At 35.5% G+C, this 15,078-nt stretch overlaps 1 protein-coding gene across 1 annotated transcript; it reads right to left on the bottom strand.

Annotated features, from left to right (window-relative positions):
- Positions 1-804: 804 nt before the first annotated feature.
- Positions 805-13,965, bottom strand: LOC113287284 (DNA gyrase subunit A, chloroplastic/mitochondrial-like). Its single transcript, XM_026535990.1, has 27 exons — positions 13,393-13,965; positions 12,268-12,337; positions 12,015-12,080; positions 11,756-11,857; positions 11,464-11,508; positions 11,270-11,368; positions 11,043-11,129; positions 10,753-10,823; positions 10,541-10,649; positions 10,342-10,404; positions 8,701-8,766; positions 8,512-8,600; positions 8,282-8,330; positions 7,045-7,131; positions 6,880-6,973; positions 5,668-5,738; positions 5,487-5,576; positions 5,163-5,285; positions 4,902-5,059; positions 3,808-3,889; positions 3,541-3,705; positions 3,342-3,443; positions 3,070-3,191; positions 1,571-1,691; positions 1,405-1,459; positions 1,190-1,289; positions 805-1,096 (listed from the first exon to the last, which is right to left on the bottom strand). Exons 1-27 carry the CDS (start codon positions 13,830-13,832, stop codon positions 997-999), a joined length of 2,826 nt encoding a protein of 941 aa, XP_026391775.1. The 5' UTR covers positions 13,833-13,965; the 3' UTR covers positions 805-996.
- Between the last annotated feature and the right edge of the window lie 1,113 nt (positions 13,966-15,078).

The following is a 15,078-nucleotide window of genomic DNA, read 5'->3' as shown; positions in this document are numbered from 1 at the left end:
TACGAACCGACTAGAAAAAAATTAACATGCAGGAAGGAATACGGTTCGTAATAGGGTGTCCCGTACCACCCGTATCTTCACAAAAAACTCAAACCCTAGAACATACGGTTCGTTATTTTTGATGATTTCAATTGTTACGAACCGTATATGCATCAAACAGTTCAAATACGGTTGGTAATTGAAACAATACCCACCGTAGAAACCTCATTTCCAGAATTCAAATTCTAACTTTGAACCTAAAACCCTAATTTTTGATATAGAATACACTTAAATTGAACAGAATACACAAAATAATAACTGGGTTTTTGATTACATACCTCATATAAGTCATTAATCCTGATTTCTCAACTTGAGGAGTTTGGAATTGGGGTTCTTCACCGGTTGAAGGATTTTGTTGATTTGAAGCCGTTGAACTTCGTCATTCTTCTTCTTCGTCGTCATTCTCTATCATACACTTCAATCAACAATTAGTATTGTTGGGAATCGCCGATTAATCAAAAAAAATCGATCAAGTTTAATGGTGGAGGTGGTGCTTACAGTTACAATGAAGGAGCAGAGAAGATGAAAGAAAAAATATTGATTTTGATTTTTCTCTAACCAGTTATAGTTAGGTTTAAATAGTATCGGATGGAGGATAATTTTGTCTTTTCAATTTTAAAAGGAGGGACAAATTAGTCCATTTAAAGAAAAAAGGGTAATCTGGTCAATATACATCTCCTTTTGGACATCCCCTAACCAACTAGAGGGACATTGCTATCACATTGCCACCCCTCTAGTAAACCATGCCGCCCCTAACAAGTTACAAAAATAAAGGATATTTTTAGAATATGGTAAAGGAAGATTGATAGAACAGGTGGATCACAGATTGATAACTGACGGACAATTTACAGACCAGAACTCTCTTTTTTTCTTTTTCTTTTTTGAGCTCTTACAAATCATTTGTGGACAAATGATATTTTCAAAATTTGATGTGTTTTGTTCTCTACAGACTTATAATCAGATTGCTGGCTCGGCGTCCACTTCCTTTTCTACTGCCGATATCAAAGAAGCTGACTGGATCTTTCCAGCATGCTCAAGTCTCATCAGAATAACACCTCTAGAAAGCAGAACAGATATCATCAACCACTAGATGAATATAAAATATTAAGGCCACAAAATAAATTAATAAAAAACATGATTCTATAGTTACCTTGCATATCTGGACTGTATTGATATATCCTGAACCTTGAATCTGTTAATTGTTCCACTTTGACTGACTAGCACTACTTGTTCATCGGTCCTTCCGTCCTCTGTCGAACAAAACCAAAATACCCTATCATTAAGATTACAAGGAAATAATTTACACTAGCATGGAAATTTTTTGGAGAATTTGGCATTAAAATGTCAGTCACAACAAAGGGGTACCTGCTAGAGACAAACCAACCACGTATACAGATACAAGGCGATCCTGCTCTTGAAGCTAAAAGTGATTGGATAGACGATTATTACTTAGTCTGTATAAAGTGATTGGAAAGAAAAACAGAATTCTTGTTCAGCTTATAAAAGTTCAGGGCAATCAAAAGCTAAATACCTTGTAACCTTTCAGACCAACTCTATTTAGAGGTGATAGGCGGAAGCTGTTCACAGAGACCCGCTTTCCCATACCACATTCAGATATAAATAGCAACCATGGGGGACTAAGATCCTTAACCCTGAACCCACGAACAAATAGATAAACATATGTAAATAGACAGGACAGTTAACTGTGGCCAAGAAATTGACCTAAAAGTAAAGGCCGCTTTAAGAACAACGCTCAAAACAGATATGATTTAATTGCAATATCTACTATGTAGAGAACTTCAGTTAATCAGAAGATACATTAGTACCAAATAATAATACATTAGCTGAAAAGTATTCACTCCACAAACAATTATATGCAGTTACCTGATTACCTAAAACAGATAAAAGGCAACGTGTAGAAAGCAGTACTTAAATTCATGAGCAAATACACATAGTTCTAATATTCATGGTTTCCACTCTACTTCTAAGTCTCATCAACATGGTCATGGCATGAACTAGATTCTGCAACAAGTATCACATCTTAATTTATAGGTAGCTTTACTTCCTTTATTATATATACTAGTACAATGCACGTGTGCTACGCTTTTGCAACGTTGTGTTTCCCTTCATTAAGTAAGAAGCAGAATGCACGTGTGTTGTGATTTGGGAAGATAACAAATTGTTAACATATAAGGTTTTGATATCTTTATTCATACTTGTTCTGTTGTTACCAATATAAGGTTTTGATATCTTTATTCATACTCCGTGGACATACTTTAAAGAGTTATGAAGATTTTATTTTTTTTAATTGATTTTTTATAAGAATGGTAGTTTTATAAATTCAACGTAGGAAGTTTGTATTCTTATTAAAGGTCCCTATTAATACTGATAATTACACCGAAGTCTTTGATGTTAAGACTTTTAATTCGCATTAAAATATCTAATATACCCTTGTAATTTTCCTAATTTATCATGAATGGCTGGTGATGATCGGAGGCAGCTTGGTAACATTTACCATCCCGTGCCAAAATTTTGAAGCGACCTTTTCTCTGTATTAGTCAGACATGTGTGACTGACAAACACACAGCATTCTTGTTCATGGCTCACATAATTTACTACATCTCCAGCAAATACTAGCATTATACAGCACTTCATTAGAAGACAAGTCAGGTCACTGATTACATACTACGCTTGTTGGGATTTAAGGTGAATAGAGAAAATGGCTTTTTAATTGACACACCCACTTTTTAAAAGTTTGAAGGAGAGAAGGGGGTGGGGGGAATTGGGACATTGAAAATTAGAAATGTTGCTTCTGTTTCGTAATAGGCTAACCAAAAGAAATGAAGTTTGGACTGATGCATGAAATTGGAGCATTAAGGTCATATCCATTAAGAATTAGAGCACTATAGAAAGTAAACACGCGATCGAAAACTTTTAAAAAGAAAGGGAGCTTGAGGAAATGTAAAATAGAAATACAAATATAAAAATAAAACACACAGAAAAGTTACGAAAGAATGGAGTAGAAAGTACCGAGTTTGGTTGTCCAATTCTTTCCTTATGGCTGCTGGTATTATGTCCATGCATGCCATCTTGTCCCCACTCTTTAGTCTCATGGCAACTGAACCCCTGGTGCTTCTTCCAAGTGTTCGAAGCTGTTGTTAAAATCAAAGATATTGATTGGTCACATTATGAATGATGAAAAACAAAGAAAGCACAGTAACTAAGATAACATCACCCCGTAAAGGAACTGAACTGAAGCATCAGTACAGCTCTAAAATTGTAAAGTAACTATATAAACTTACGGTATCGCAGGGACTCAGAATAACCATCCCATTTAAAGAGGCAACTGCGACAAGGTCTTCATCTGTGCAGAGTTTGACCCATTTTAGTTCATCACCAGGAACCTGTCAATCCGAATTGATGAGTCCCAAAGAACTGTGGTAGAGTGACTATTAATTGATCAAAACTTACAAAAGAAAAGGCAGGGAGAAGTGACCAGACCAGTTGAATTGCTATGATTCCTGTTGATCTGATTGAAGAGAAGAGGTTCAACGAAACTTTCTTAATGTACCCATTTGCCGTGAGCATTACTAAATACTGATCTTCAGCAAACTCACTGACAGGAATTATGGATGTTATCCTCTCACCATCAGATAAGGACAAGATCTGGTACACAAGCAAGTAACACAAGGAAGCAAATAGAAAAATTAAACAAAAAAATACTACAAAAGTATGATTCATTCAAAAATAAAAACAAACAATGACTACCTGGATTAAAGGAGTGCCAGCTGCAGTTCTGGTACATTCAGGAACTTTATATGCGCGGGCAGAATATACGATTCCCTTGTCACTGAAATGGGAAATTTGGTTGTATGATAATGTGTAAATTAACTGAATTTCTTGAGGTGGTAAATCAAACCTGATGTCAAGAGAAATGTTTATTTACAAGAAAAACATAATGATGAATGGTGGACTAAGCGCCATTAAGATTTAAATATACATAGAGCTTCAATAGAATGCAACAAGCCATATTTGACAAGTCCAAGTGTGACTACGTGATTTATGGCACAGGCTTTCTTTGACTTAAGCCTGTAAACAGAATGTATATCGTTTGTGGCAACTTTTATTGAAATATCATTACCATCCTATGATGATCTCCGCATCTAAGAAGACACATAAAATTGATTAAACAGACAAATGGAAAAGAGAAACACGGAGAATAAAGCTTTAAGATCAAAGGTTTGAAATCTGCTTACTACTGTGAAGAGAAAAAGTTAGGCTTAGTTCGAAGATTATAAGAAGCATGACGTAAGAATTGGAAAATCAACTAGTGTTCCTGCTGGGAAACTATTCTTTTGACTCATAAAGAAAATATAGGCCTGTTAAATCCCATGACTCCAGGGACCACTAGACACGAAAGAATACTCTTGATCATCCACAGTGCAGCTACCATTGACAAATCTATCCGAGAAACACTCACAGTATTATTATAATCATTTGCTAAGAGAGGGTGTTCTTAGACCCAAACTCTCACAGAGTAAAAAACACAATATGCATAGCATTTGACCAATCAGAAGTGTAGGCAGGTGATAGAATAAACAGATGAGGGGAGAAATAAATGGATGGTTATCCACGAAAGAATCATTGTCGGGTCACTACTTCAGATTCCTATTGGAGATAATGCATGATTTATGCTATACCGTCAAGGGTTAACTTTTAGTTCTGACAATGAAAACTAAGGTAACAGCATATTAACACCAGAAGCCCACATCCATGCAACTGATGCTTCAGCAACCAACATAAAATACATGAGATTCAAGAATATGAATATAGATGTATTCTGTTATAGTAGAAGTAAAAACCTGAAGTAGAGCACATGATCATGTGTATGACAAACAAGGAAGTCAGACATAGAATCATTTACTCTCATCTTTCCAACAGACTTTCCAATGGTACCACGCTTTTGAAGATTAAAGGTGTCGGGTTTCATCCTCTTAAGGTAACCTTTCTCACTGAGAGACTGAATATCGAAGCCAAAAACACATAAACGCATTAGCATAAAGAGCAACTGAGACAGCAAGCAAGCAACCACACAAAATGAAATAAGGAATTTATGGTTGTACCAGAAGCATTTCTTCGTTTGGGATTATATCCATTTCATCAAGTGTACTGTCTGCATCTTCCAACGTTGAACGCCTTGGAGTTGCAAATCTGTTCTTGATTTCATTTGCTTCTTGCTCTATCAACTAGCAAACAGCAAACCAAGATGCCAAAAAAGTATAAAGCCAATGTGATAGTTAAAATAACGAAGCAGTAATTTGATTCCAGTACTGTTATCATCACTGCAACTTGATACGTTAAAACCAAGCATTTTGAATATCTTATCAGTAGAAGAACATACTGAAAACTACAAATATAGGATATAGAAGTTTTCATGGAATATTTACCTGAAATATTTGTTTTTTGCTTGATAAGAGTTCACGTAACTTAGAAATTTCTTCTGTTAAATGCTTAGCTTCATCAATGTACTTCTTTGACTGCAATATAAGGGAAGAAAGCATGCGGAATTAGTAAGACCACACATACTTTATCAGTTAATTGAACCATAATAGATAAATTGTATTGCACCTCATTTAAAGTGAGCCTTCTCAGGGTCATGTCCAATAAAGCATCCGCTTGTTTTTCAGATAAGTTATATGCTGCACCAGCAAAGAACAGCTACAATTAGGTCACAACTACCTCAAGAATTTGAATGATGTTCCGAATTCTAGTTTGACCTGAATTCAAGGAGCTGAAAGGTTTGTTAGGAAATCCAAAACCTGACAAGAACTAAGGAACCTCCCTAAAAAAAGCTCGTGTATTCATGCAGAAGAACTTGAGAAGGGGTCTCTGAGATAGTACATTTGCAACGATTGCATATCGAAAAACATGTCGATTGCTAGATAATATTACACTTTCTAGTTTACCTTTTTTAATATATACATAAAAAAAAAAAATTGGAACCGTTGTGAGTAGGTTTCCAAAAATAATGCCCATTTTTGTGGAATAACTCAGAATGAGATGGACTAGTAATCAATTTGAAAATTTATTATTGCTGCTCTAAACCATTAGAATTAGTTTTACTAAAATAAACAATCAAATCAAGTATGATTTGTGGTCGAGGAGATGTAGATATGAAGAAGTCACCTTCCAATTTTGAACAAAAATTTAATTAACCATTATTTTCTCTGGCCAAGTTTAAAAACGAAGTAGAAAATAGATGAAATATGACAAAAAAGAAGTAGTCAATCAAGTAGTTGGGTTTCCAGTTTGAGGTCCAGAAAACTTTGTTGGATTGAACTTTGAGTAACTTCGACATCCAAAATACCACACTAACCTATTAGGTTCAGGTTCCGGTGTCTTTCGTACCATTTTGAAGCAAACTAATAGTGTGTTCTTCAAGGCAAAAATGTGTGACTAAAACGCTGAGACATCATCAGAATCAGGTAATCGGATTACAACCAATAATGCAAAATGCAATTGCTCGGTGTCAAAGTTGACACAATGCGGAGTGCCAGGGGAAAAAAAACAACTAGAAGTTTAGAACTAATAGAAGCCTCATAACAGCACAAAAGGAATGAACATTAAAAATGAAAAAGACAACAATCATAGTTTGGAAAAAGCATGAAAGCATCAAAGGAGATGACACGAAGTCTTATATATAGAATATTTCTTTACTGGAAAATTCAATTACTCCAAGTGAACAATCATAACTCTTCAGAAGTAAAACTTAATAACTCTTCAGAAGTTATAGAGCAGAAGTAAAACTTAAAGAGAAGAAAGAAGGATAAGAGTACTCACCTTTCCTCAAAGCAGCTGAAGCCATTGCATTACTTGGACTTTCCCTAATTACACGAATAACTGCGCCAACATTTTCAAGCCCAACAATGATGCCCTGGGAATTTGATGGTGTTAGAAAATCATGGGTAAGAAAGCATCAACATTTTCCATAAGTACTTGCCATACCTCTACAATATGTTTCCTATCTTGGGCTTGAGAAAGCTTAAACTTTGCACGTCTTTCAATAACTGAGCATCTGAAATCCAGAAATGCCTGGGAAAGGAAGTGACAAAGACGACATGTTTTAGGGTTTAAATACCATCAATGACATTCTTAAAAAACTTGAGAAGCAACAGCTATCTAATGGAAAATGCTTACACTACAGATGTAGAATACATACAGAACAACAACATTTAAACAATGTATCAAACAGGATCATACAATTGCTATATGTTTGACATGTTAGCACATGTCACTGCACCAGTGAAGCAACTTACTAGAGAAGTGATACATAACTGTGTATCACTTCGAATGATCACTTAAGCAACTTACCAGAGCCTTGATTATTTGAATGATCATTATTCGTCACTAACTGTGTGCATGTGCTCTATAGAGAATCTCGTTGGATGGAATCTAAGGAAACGAGTGCAGGACTTTAAGAGTTGTTGGGTTACTGTTATGATGTTAAAAGTAATTACAGTAGTTTCTTTGGTATATTCAAAAACATGCAAAAATGTGTGTTACTCCAAATCAGTCACTCTGAAGGCTCACTATACTTGACAGCCCTAAAAAGTTTATTCAGCACAGAAAATCATGGATAAAAGATGGACATATATAACTGCACAACGTGTTCCCTCATACCAATATATATCTGACGAAAGGAACGCCAAAAGGATGATGTATAGCAGGCTCTTATTTCCTAAGTACGGAAAAAAAGAAGAACAGGAAGGAGACCAAGCGTAAGTAAAGTCCAAACGAAGGCACTTATGAAACCGGGTGCGGGTAAGTGTTACAAAAACTACAAACACAGTGGTAACTGGTAACCAGTGAAAGTTCAATAAAACCATTTCTTAGGGTCATCGACAGAAAGCAATGTCTTGAAATACAAAACAGGCATATACCCAAATTAAAAAAATTATATGATGAGCCTAAAATGTGTACGAGCACAATGAGAGATGAGTGGCATACAAAGCTGCGATAAAATTAGCAATTCTCTTGGTCAACCTTTGCAAAAATATAATAAAAAAACATTATTATTAATCAAGGAAAAATAGTAAATAATATTCAGAATGAGACCGTTTGATTTTAATATGAAGTTTTAAAATATATTCAGTTTTTGATACTTCGGTCTAACTTTTACAATTGAATATTCAGAACACAGAAGATAACAATAAAACCAGAACACGAGGCGACAATCACATACCTGAAGCAATTCTTTTAACCCCATTAGTTTTGGTTGTTCGTCCAGGATGCTGTGGAAGAGTCCAACAAATTAAAACGTCAAAGAAAGTTAGTACATTTAAACCTAAATATAGAAGGGGAAAAATAGAAGTGTTAACTGAAGTGCACAGTTGGACAAAAAAAGATGACCCAATAATGGAAGCACATGTTATTCCAAACCTAACGAGATGGAATTCGCCCGATACGACTTACCCAACCATGTTACAACTAAAGCTAGACTGAAGAGCAGTAAAGCGATACAGATTATTGAGAACGAGAGCTGGATCTGATCCTCTTTTAAGCTGATAAAGCATTTACATTGTTGAAATCAGTATACTTTTATGAGTAAAATACTAACAGCATCGAGATCTGTAGTAGGATACAAAGCATGTGTCTACAGACCTCTATGACTATACGCATTCCAGTACGATCACTTTCATCACGAATATCACTTATGCCTTCAAGAATCTGCACCAGTAACAGAAAGATACATTTTATGTAGGAAAGTCAAATTTAAACAATATACATAAATATAATCAAGAACATGTGTTTAGGAATTGTAGATCAAGTGAAAATCAATAAGATAAAGGAACCCCACCACTAACAAATCAAAGATATTTATTGTATTAGAAGCTCTACTAATGATGTGGCTACCGTTCTAATTAATTTAAGGTAAATGTTAAGGCCACCCAACTTAATAATCAACTGTCCCAAGCTAGCAACCTATTGGCGACATGGACACTCAAGACCAATAAATTTAGTACGTGTGTAAAAAAGAGAAACGAAATGCGGCCCAAACAACTAGAAATAAATAGATGTTGTGGCCTGAGAATTCTAATACTTGAAGTACTTTATAAGACATGTGAACACATGCTGTCATTAATAGATAACCTCGATACAGTCTTATCAAAATTATCAAAATATGAGAAATATTGTCATCGGAGAACTTAACAAGGCCACAAACAAAAGGAAAAGGGATACCATTGAAGTATCTTGGTGAACCAATGTGTACTGAAATACTTATCTAAAAGGCTTGAATCTCAACCCAGCTAATTGGAGACTCCAAACTTATAAGAGGCATCTAATAAATCTTTAGGACTGGGCAAACTAATTTAGCTAAAGAATACAGTGGGAATAGAAGAAGAGCAACTCATTTCTATTTCATCATTACAAACACCAATTTGAAAAGTATAGAGAAGTCCCCAAAAAACTTACACTAAGACTCCTCCCAAAATCACATTTGGGATATATTTGGACTTCTGAACAGAATTCATAAAAAAGGACGTCAATGAAACTTTTGACAAATATAGCATTAATCTACAATGCATCAACATAAAAAACATGGAACATAAGGGGACGGCTAGTAGTCTTGTGTTGCAAGGTGGCCTTCATTTTGTTAATTTGCTCAGCTTCCTATAGGGTAAGGCTAGTTTAAGTAGGATCTTCTACTTAAGCCAAAACATTAAAAGATGAAAAATAGGAGATGGGCTAGAAATCCTGTGTTTTCAGATGGCTTCCAACTTGTTAAGTTACTTAACTCCCATCCAAAGTGCGGCTAGTTAAAGTAGATTAATCTACTTAAGCTATGCAGCTCCATAAAAGCCTTCATATCGCTCCAATTTAGTGATTTTTTTCTCAAATCCTGTGTTTTGTTTGCCAGCCTAGGTGGTTTTACCCATTTACTCTTGTGCTGCTATTTAGTTTCATAAACATTTATGTTTTCTAACTTGATCATCCTCAATATTATCGGATCATTTGGATCCTTGAGTTACTAATGTTAACCACGAATTAAAACAAGTTCGAAAGTGATGGTCAAGCATAGGATCACATGTATAATTAGTTAAAGCATCAAACCTGCTTGTGGTTGAGTTATCCAACTTTTGTTTTTATTTTTGTTCTTCTAATTATCAAGACTACACTCGATGGAAAAAACAGATCATAGTCTATAAATTTCTCTCTAAGCATCACATTATGGGTTAGTGGGTACAACACAATGATAAAACATAATAACCTCCAAATGCAGCATACATTCTGTAACAATACCTTAGTTTCCACAAGTTCAGCAATTTTCTCCACTAGAGTAGATTTGTTGGTCTGATAAGGGATCTGTTACAGTTTAAACCATTAGAATAGGAAATCTTCTCTACATAAATATTTTTTAACAAATGTAGAAGTAAAAGAGAACTAGGAAAAGGAGAAAAAAAGAAAAAGGAAAAATAATCTCAACAAAGAAAATAATGACCTCCTTGATAATAATTGCAGAGCGCTTTGTTTTGGAATCAACTACTTCAATGTCAGTCTTTCCTCTAACTGTCACACGTCCACGTCCAGTTCGGTATGCTTCTAGTATACTTTAACATGTGAATATGTAAAACTTTATATCAGCCAGTTGCAAGAATTAACATGTGCGTAAACAGTACAGAAGGAGGAGGGGTGGGGGGAGACAGAGCATACCCAGTTGTACCCATGATTATACCTCCAGTTGGAAAGTCAGGCCCTGGCATGTATTCCAACAATTCTTGGAGCTTTTATAATTCCAAAAAGATAGATTCAGAATTCTAAACTTTATTAGAAAAGTATTTCAGAAAGAGTCTTTGCACTACTTTATCAGCTATTTACAGGGGCACATGTTGGTGCAAGCCCTATGTGATCATTTAAAGGAGACGGTCTAAAATGTGGTGATGAATACAGTAAGCCCATTTTATAATGTTTACGAAGAAGAAGACAAGATGAAACTTTGGTACCGTAGCTTCTGGATTGTGAATCAGAACAGAAAGTGCATCTACCAACTCTCCAAGATTATGCGGAGGAATGTTGGTTGCCATTCCAACCTAAAGAAAGTGTAAAAATGGAATATGAAAGCCAGTCCCTCAGAATAGAAGACAAAATGCTGACTAAATAGATCATTACTAGAAATTGTAGAAATTCAAACCAATAAAACCATGAAAAAAAGTAGCATGTTTGCACTTACTGCAATTCCAGAAGAACCATTCAATAGAAGAGTTGGGAGCCTTGCTGGTAAAACTGATGGTTCTTTTTGTGAATTATCAAAATTTGGCTCAAAATCAACCTGAAACAGAATATTGAAAAACACCAACCAGTGCATGAGCGTGAGCATTTAATCCAAAGGAACTGCATCACAAGCAAACAAAAACAGTGTCTCACCGTATTCTGTTCAAGATCAGACAAGAGCATTGCTTCTGTAAGTGCCTGCAAGTATCAAAAGAAACATGTAAATGTCTTTAAAAAAAAATTCTTCCCTAAATGTTTACTTGAAAATTGAAACCCTATTTCCTGGATTATCTTTCAATCAAGTTCCTACTTTCTGCTCTTCTGTAAGCCCTTGAACCTCAGTTCTTACCTTTCTATAGTTTTCAAAAGTGAACTACGAAAATTCCGACTAATTTTCATCTAAACGACAAATCAAAAACATGTAGAAGAGTGTATTTGAGCTAACTTCCAGTCTGCACTCGGTGTAACGCATTGCAGCAGGAGGATCTGCATCAATTGAGCCAAAATTACCATGCCCTCGAATGAGAGGACATCGCATAGAAAAATCCTGAAAATTCAGTAGCTAACGTAAGACGATTTTCTGGAAAATTAGAACTGACAACTTCACAAATTGGCAAATAATACCACAGATATGAAGACATATGGGTACAATAATCAGCTCATATAAAGGACAAATGATTAAGTCAACACAGTTGATCTTTTACCTGGGCCATCCGCACCAAAGCATCATAAACAGCAGTGTCTCCATGTGGGTGAAATTTACCTAGAACCTGCAGCAAGGCATTGACAGCTAGCTGTTAAGCAGATAACTTCAATATACTACTGCAAAGTAATACGAGAACTTAAGGTAAAGAAAAATAAACACAGGATAAGGACAGGCCACCTACACTGCAAACTATGATACAGAACACATCACATGTAAACGTTCAAAAATATTTATACAGTTTGAGTCTTTACCTCTCCAACAACTCTGGCACACTTCCTATGTGGCTTTCGTGATGAAAGACCCAGTTCATGCATAGCAAATCTGAAGCGGATTTTGAAGATTGATTATCAACATGTTATTACACAATCTAAAAGGCACATGCTCCAATTGAAGTATCTCATGACCAACAAAAATACATGAAAACACACATATATATAGTAGTAGCAAAACCAATAAACATACTGTGTACACCTATTCCCAACTTGCTGAAAGCCAAATCATTTCAAAACAGAAAGGGTAGAACGAACAATCATAACAATCGGCTGGCTTAAATGGGTGCCGCATCATAGATTTACAGATGGTTATACTAGTGTTTAGGTACAACTGCAATCTAACTAATCACAGGTAACAAAAATCTGGTTGCAAAACTTTATGTTAGAAAATCTAGAACAGTGGTCACCTAGTGCAGGCTTTCCTTTCTTATTTATTTGGCATCCCTCACCCATTTGCTGTTTCCTTCACTGTAAGTTTATTTATGTTGTTTGCAGTCTCTAAAATCCTAATCTGTTTTAGTGAAATCTGCCCTTATTCTTCTTAATGTACAACGTCTAACCAACCGAAACTGAAAAAGGCATCCCAGGGCAACTATCGGGTATCAGCTGGTTTGACCCTTACTAACTACTCATCAGTGAGAGACAAAGGAAAAAATACTGTGTTTGTAGCTATTAAACTATAGGGAATCCAACTTTTGCATTTCCACTCTATACTTCATCTGACATTATCAGACACTTTCAGATTCCCACCTTGACTCATCAACTATGTCATGAAAATTCTGGAACCATCGATGAAGCAAAATAAGGAAAGCAGCAACAGCACCACACTCACATATACAGCACTCCAGTACTTAGCATTTAAAACTAATTAATAAATTCTGAATTTCATTTCGCTTGAATTTCTGTACTAAAGCTACAATTTCCATGTTACAATATGTTTCAAGTGTGGCCATGACAAAAGCCATATAGGTAATATGAAATTTGTCTACGAAAATGAGATTTATAGCACACACACACAAAAAAAAAAAAAAACAATTGTTTATTCTATCCACAAGTACATCCTCTTATCATTTGGAAAACATACTAAAATCAGCAATTACTTACAGAATTCTTCGATGAACTGGCTTTAATCCATCACGAACATCTGGTAATGCTCTACCAAGCAATACAGACATAGCATAAGCCATATACGAGTCATGTGCCTCTTTATGAAGCTCCACCGGATCAATCTTTCCCTCAGGTCTCTCCTTGACGGCCAAACTCCCATTTCCACTTTCTCCTCCTCCTTCCTCGTCTTCTCTTCCTGTTTCTTCACTTCTCTTAGCCCTAGGTTTTATAGTTCTGCGAGGAGCAGTAGACAGGAAACGAAGCTTAGATAAACCAGGACGATACTTAGAAACCCTAAATGTGTTTAGAGTAGTGATAGGGAGTGAAGAACGGTAGCGAATGATAGAAGAAGCTGTAAAACGAAATCCTGTTGAGAACGCCATGGTTGTTGTTGTCTTTGTAGAGAATTGGGAGGAGTTTGAGAGTGGGGATTTCATTCACTCAAACTCCATTAAAGCTTTTTGAGTTTTTGGTGTGGGAAAGAGATGCTTGTAGGTTTATCGCTCTGTTTTCTTCTCTAATCTTCTTCTTGTTTCTGTCTGAGAAAAATGTAAAAACCCTAAACCCTGTAAGAGTGGACTGATAGCGCGCCAGTATCCAATCTTCCACTTATTGCCATCTTGGTTTCCACACAACCACATTGCACGTGCTGACTGTTGCAAGATTTTATCTACATTATAAACTCTATAAATTAATGTTGTCGGGACCATCAAAATTTATCAACTAAGCGAGATATTAGTTAACAGATAAATTAATAATTATTAATTTAAATATTAATTAATACTTGGATAAAGAGTATTACATTAACTAGTTGGAAGCCTAACAAGCTAAGCTCCAACAACATACTACTACATTAATTGAACAGGTTGTTGTGTTAGCCTACCAGCGAGCCTCATGGTAACCTAGCGAAAGGAGCCGAAGCGGATGGGGGCTGAGATTGTGTCACAAGGAGGCAAGCTAACTCTACCTTCCATGTTAATTCTTGTAATATTACGTCACTGGGAGTTCGAACCTGGGACCTCCTGGAACGCCCGTTTTCGGGAAACGGTGATGACCAGCTGAGCTAGATGCCCGTTTTTAATACTTTATTAATTTATCGGTCCGCGAGTTATAACCCCAAATATGTCAGTATCCATCCACAAAAAACCCGCCAAAACAAAAGTAACACAAAACTCCAAAAACAAAATTTTGATGAAACCAAAATTTGGTTTTATCATAAAATTTGATGAAACCTCATAGAATTTGACGAAACCAATTTTTAGTTTCATCATAAAATTTGATGAAACCAATTTTGAAATTTGGGGTTTTTGTATCATTTTTTTAAAATTCAGGGTTTTTGTATGAATTTAGTTTAAGATGGAGTTTTAATGAATTCCGACATTTGAGTGGAGTTTTTGTACCACGAGTTTGGTCACCTTGGATTTTTTATGACTAGTTTTGTTAATTTATAGATAAATTTCATATCGAATAATTGGTTTCTAACCTAAAAAAATATTGTATCTTCCTTTACTTACATATTGTCGCACGTGCTGACTGCATTTTCACCCGTTATAGTCTCACGTATTGAAAAATCTTTACTTGTTCAAATTATATTGTGTTTCTCTCGAATTCTTTTTTCTTTTACTTTTCTGAAACATGATATTTATTAAGCTACTAAGAGGCAATTACACAAGAGTATAATTC

Source organism: Papaver somniferum, chromosome 6, assembly GCF_003573695.1.
Source record: "Papaver somniferum cultivar HN1 chromosome 6, ASM357369v1, whole genome shotgun sequence".
NCBI classification, from domain to species: domain Eukaryota; kingdom Viridiplantae; phylum Streptophyta; class Magnoliopsida; order Ranunculales; family Papaveraceae; genus Papaver; species Papaver somniferum.
Note: the sequence above shows the minus strand (reverse complement) of the source record. Positions and strands in the feature narration are given on the sequence as shown.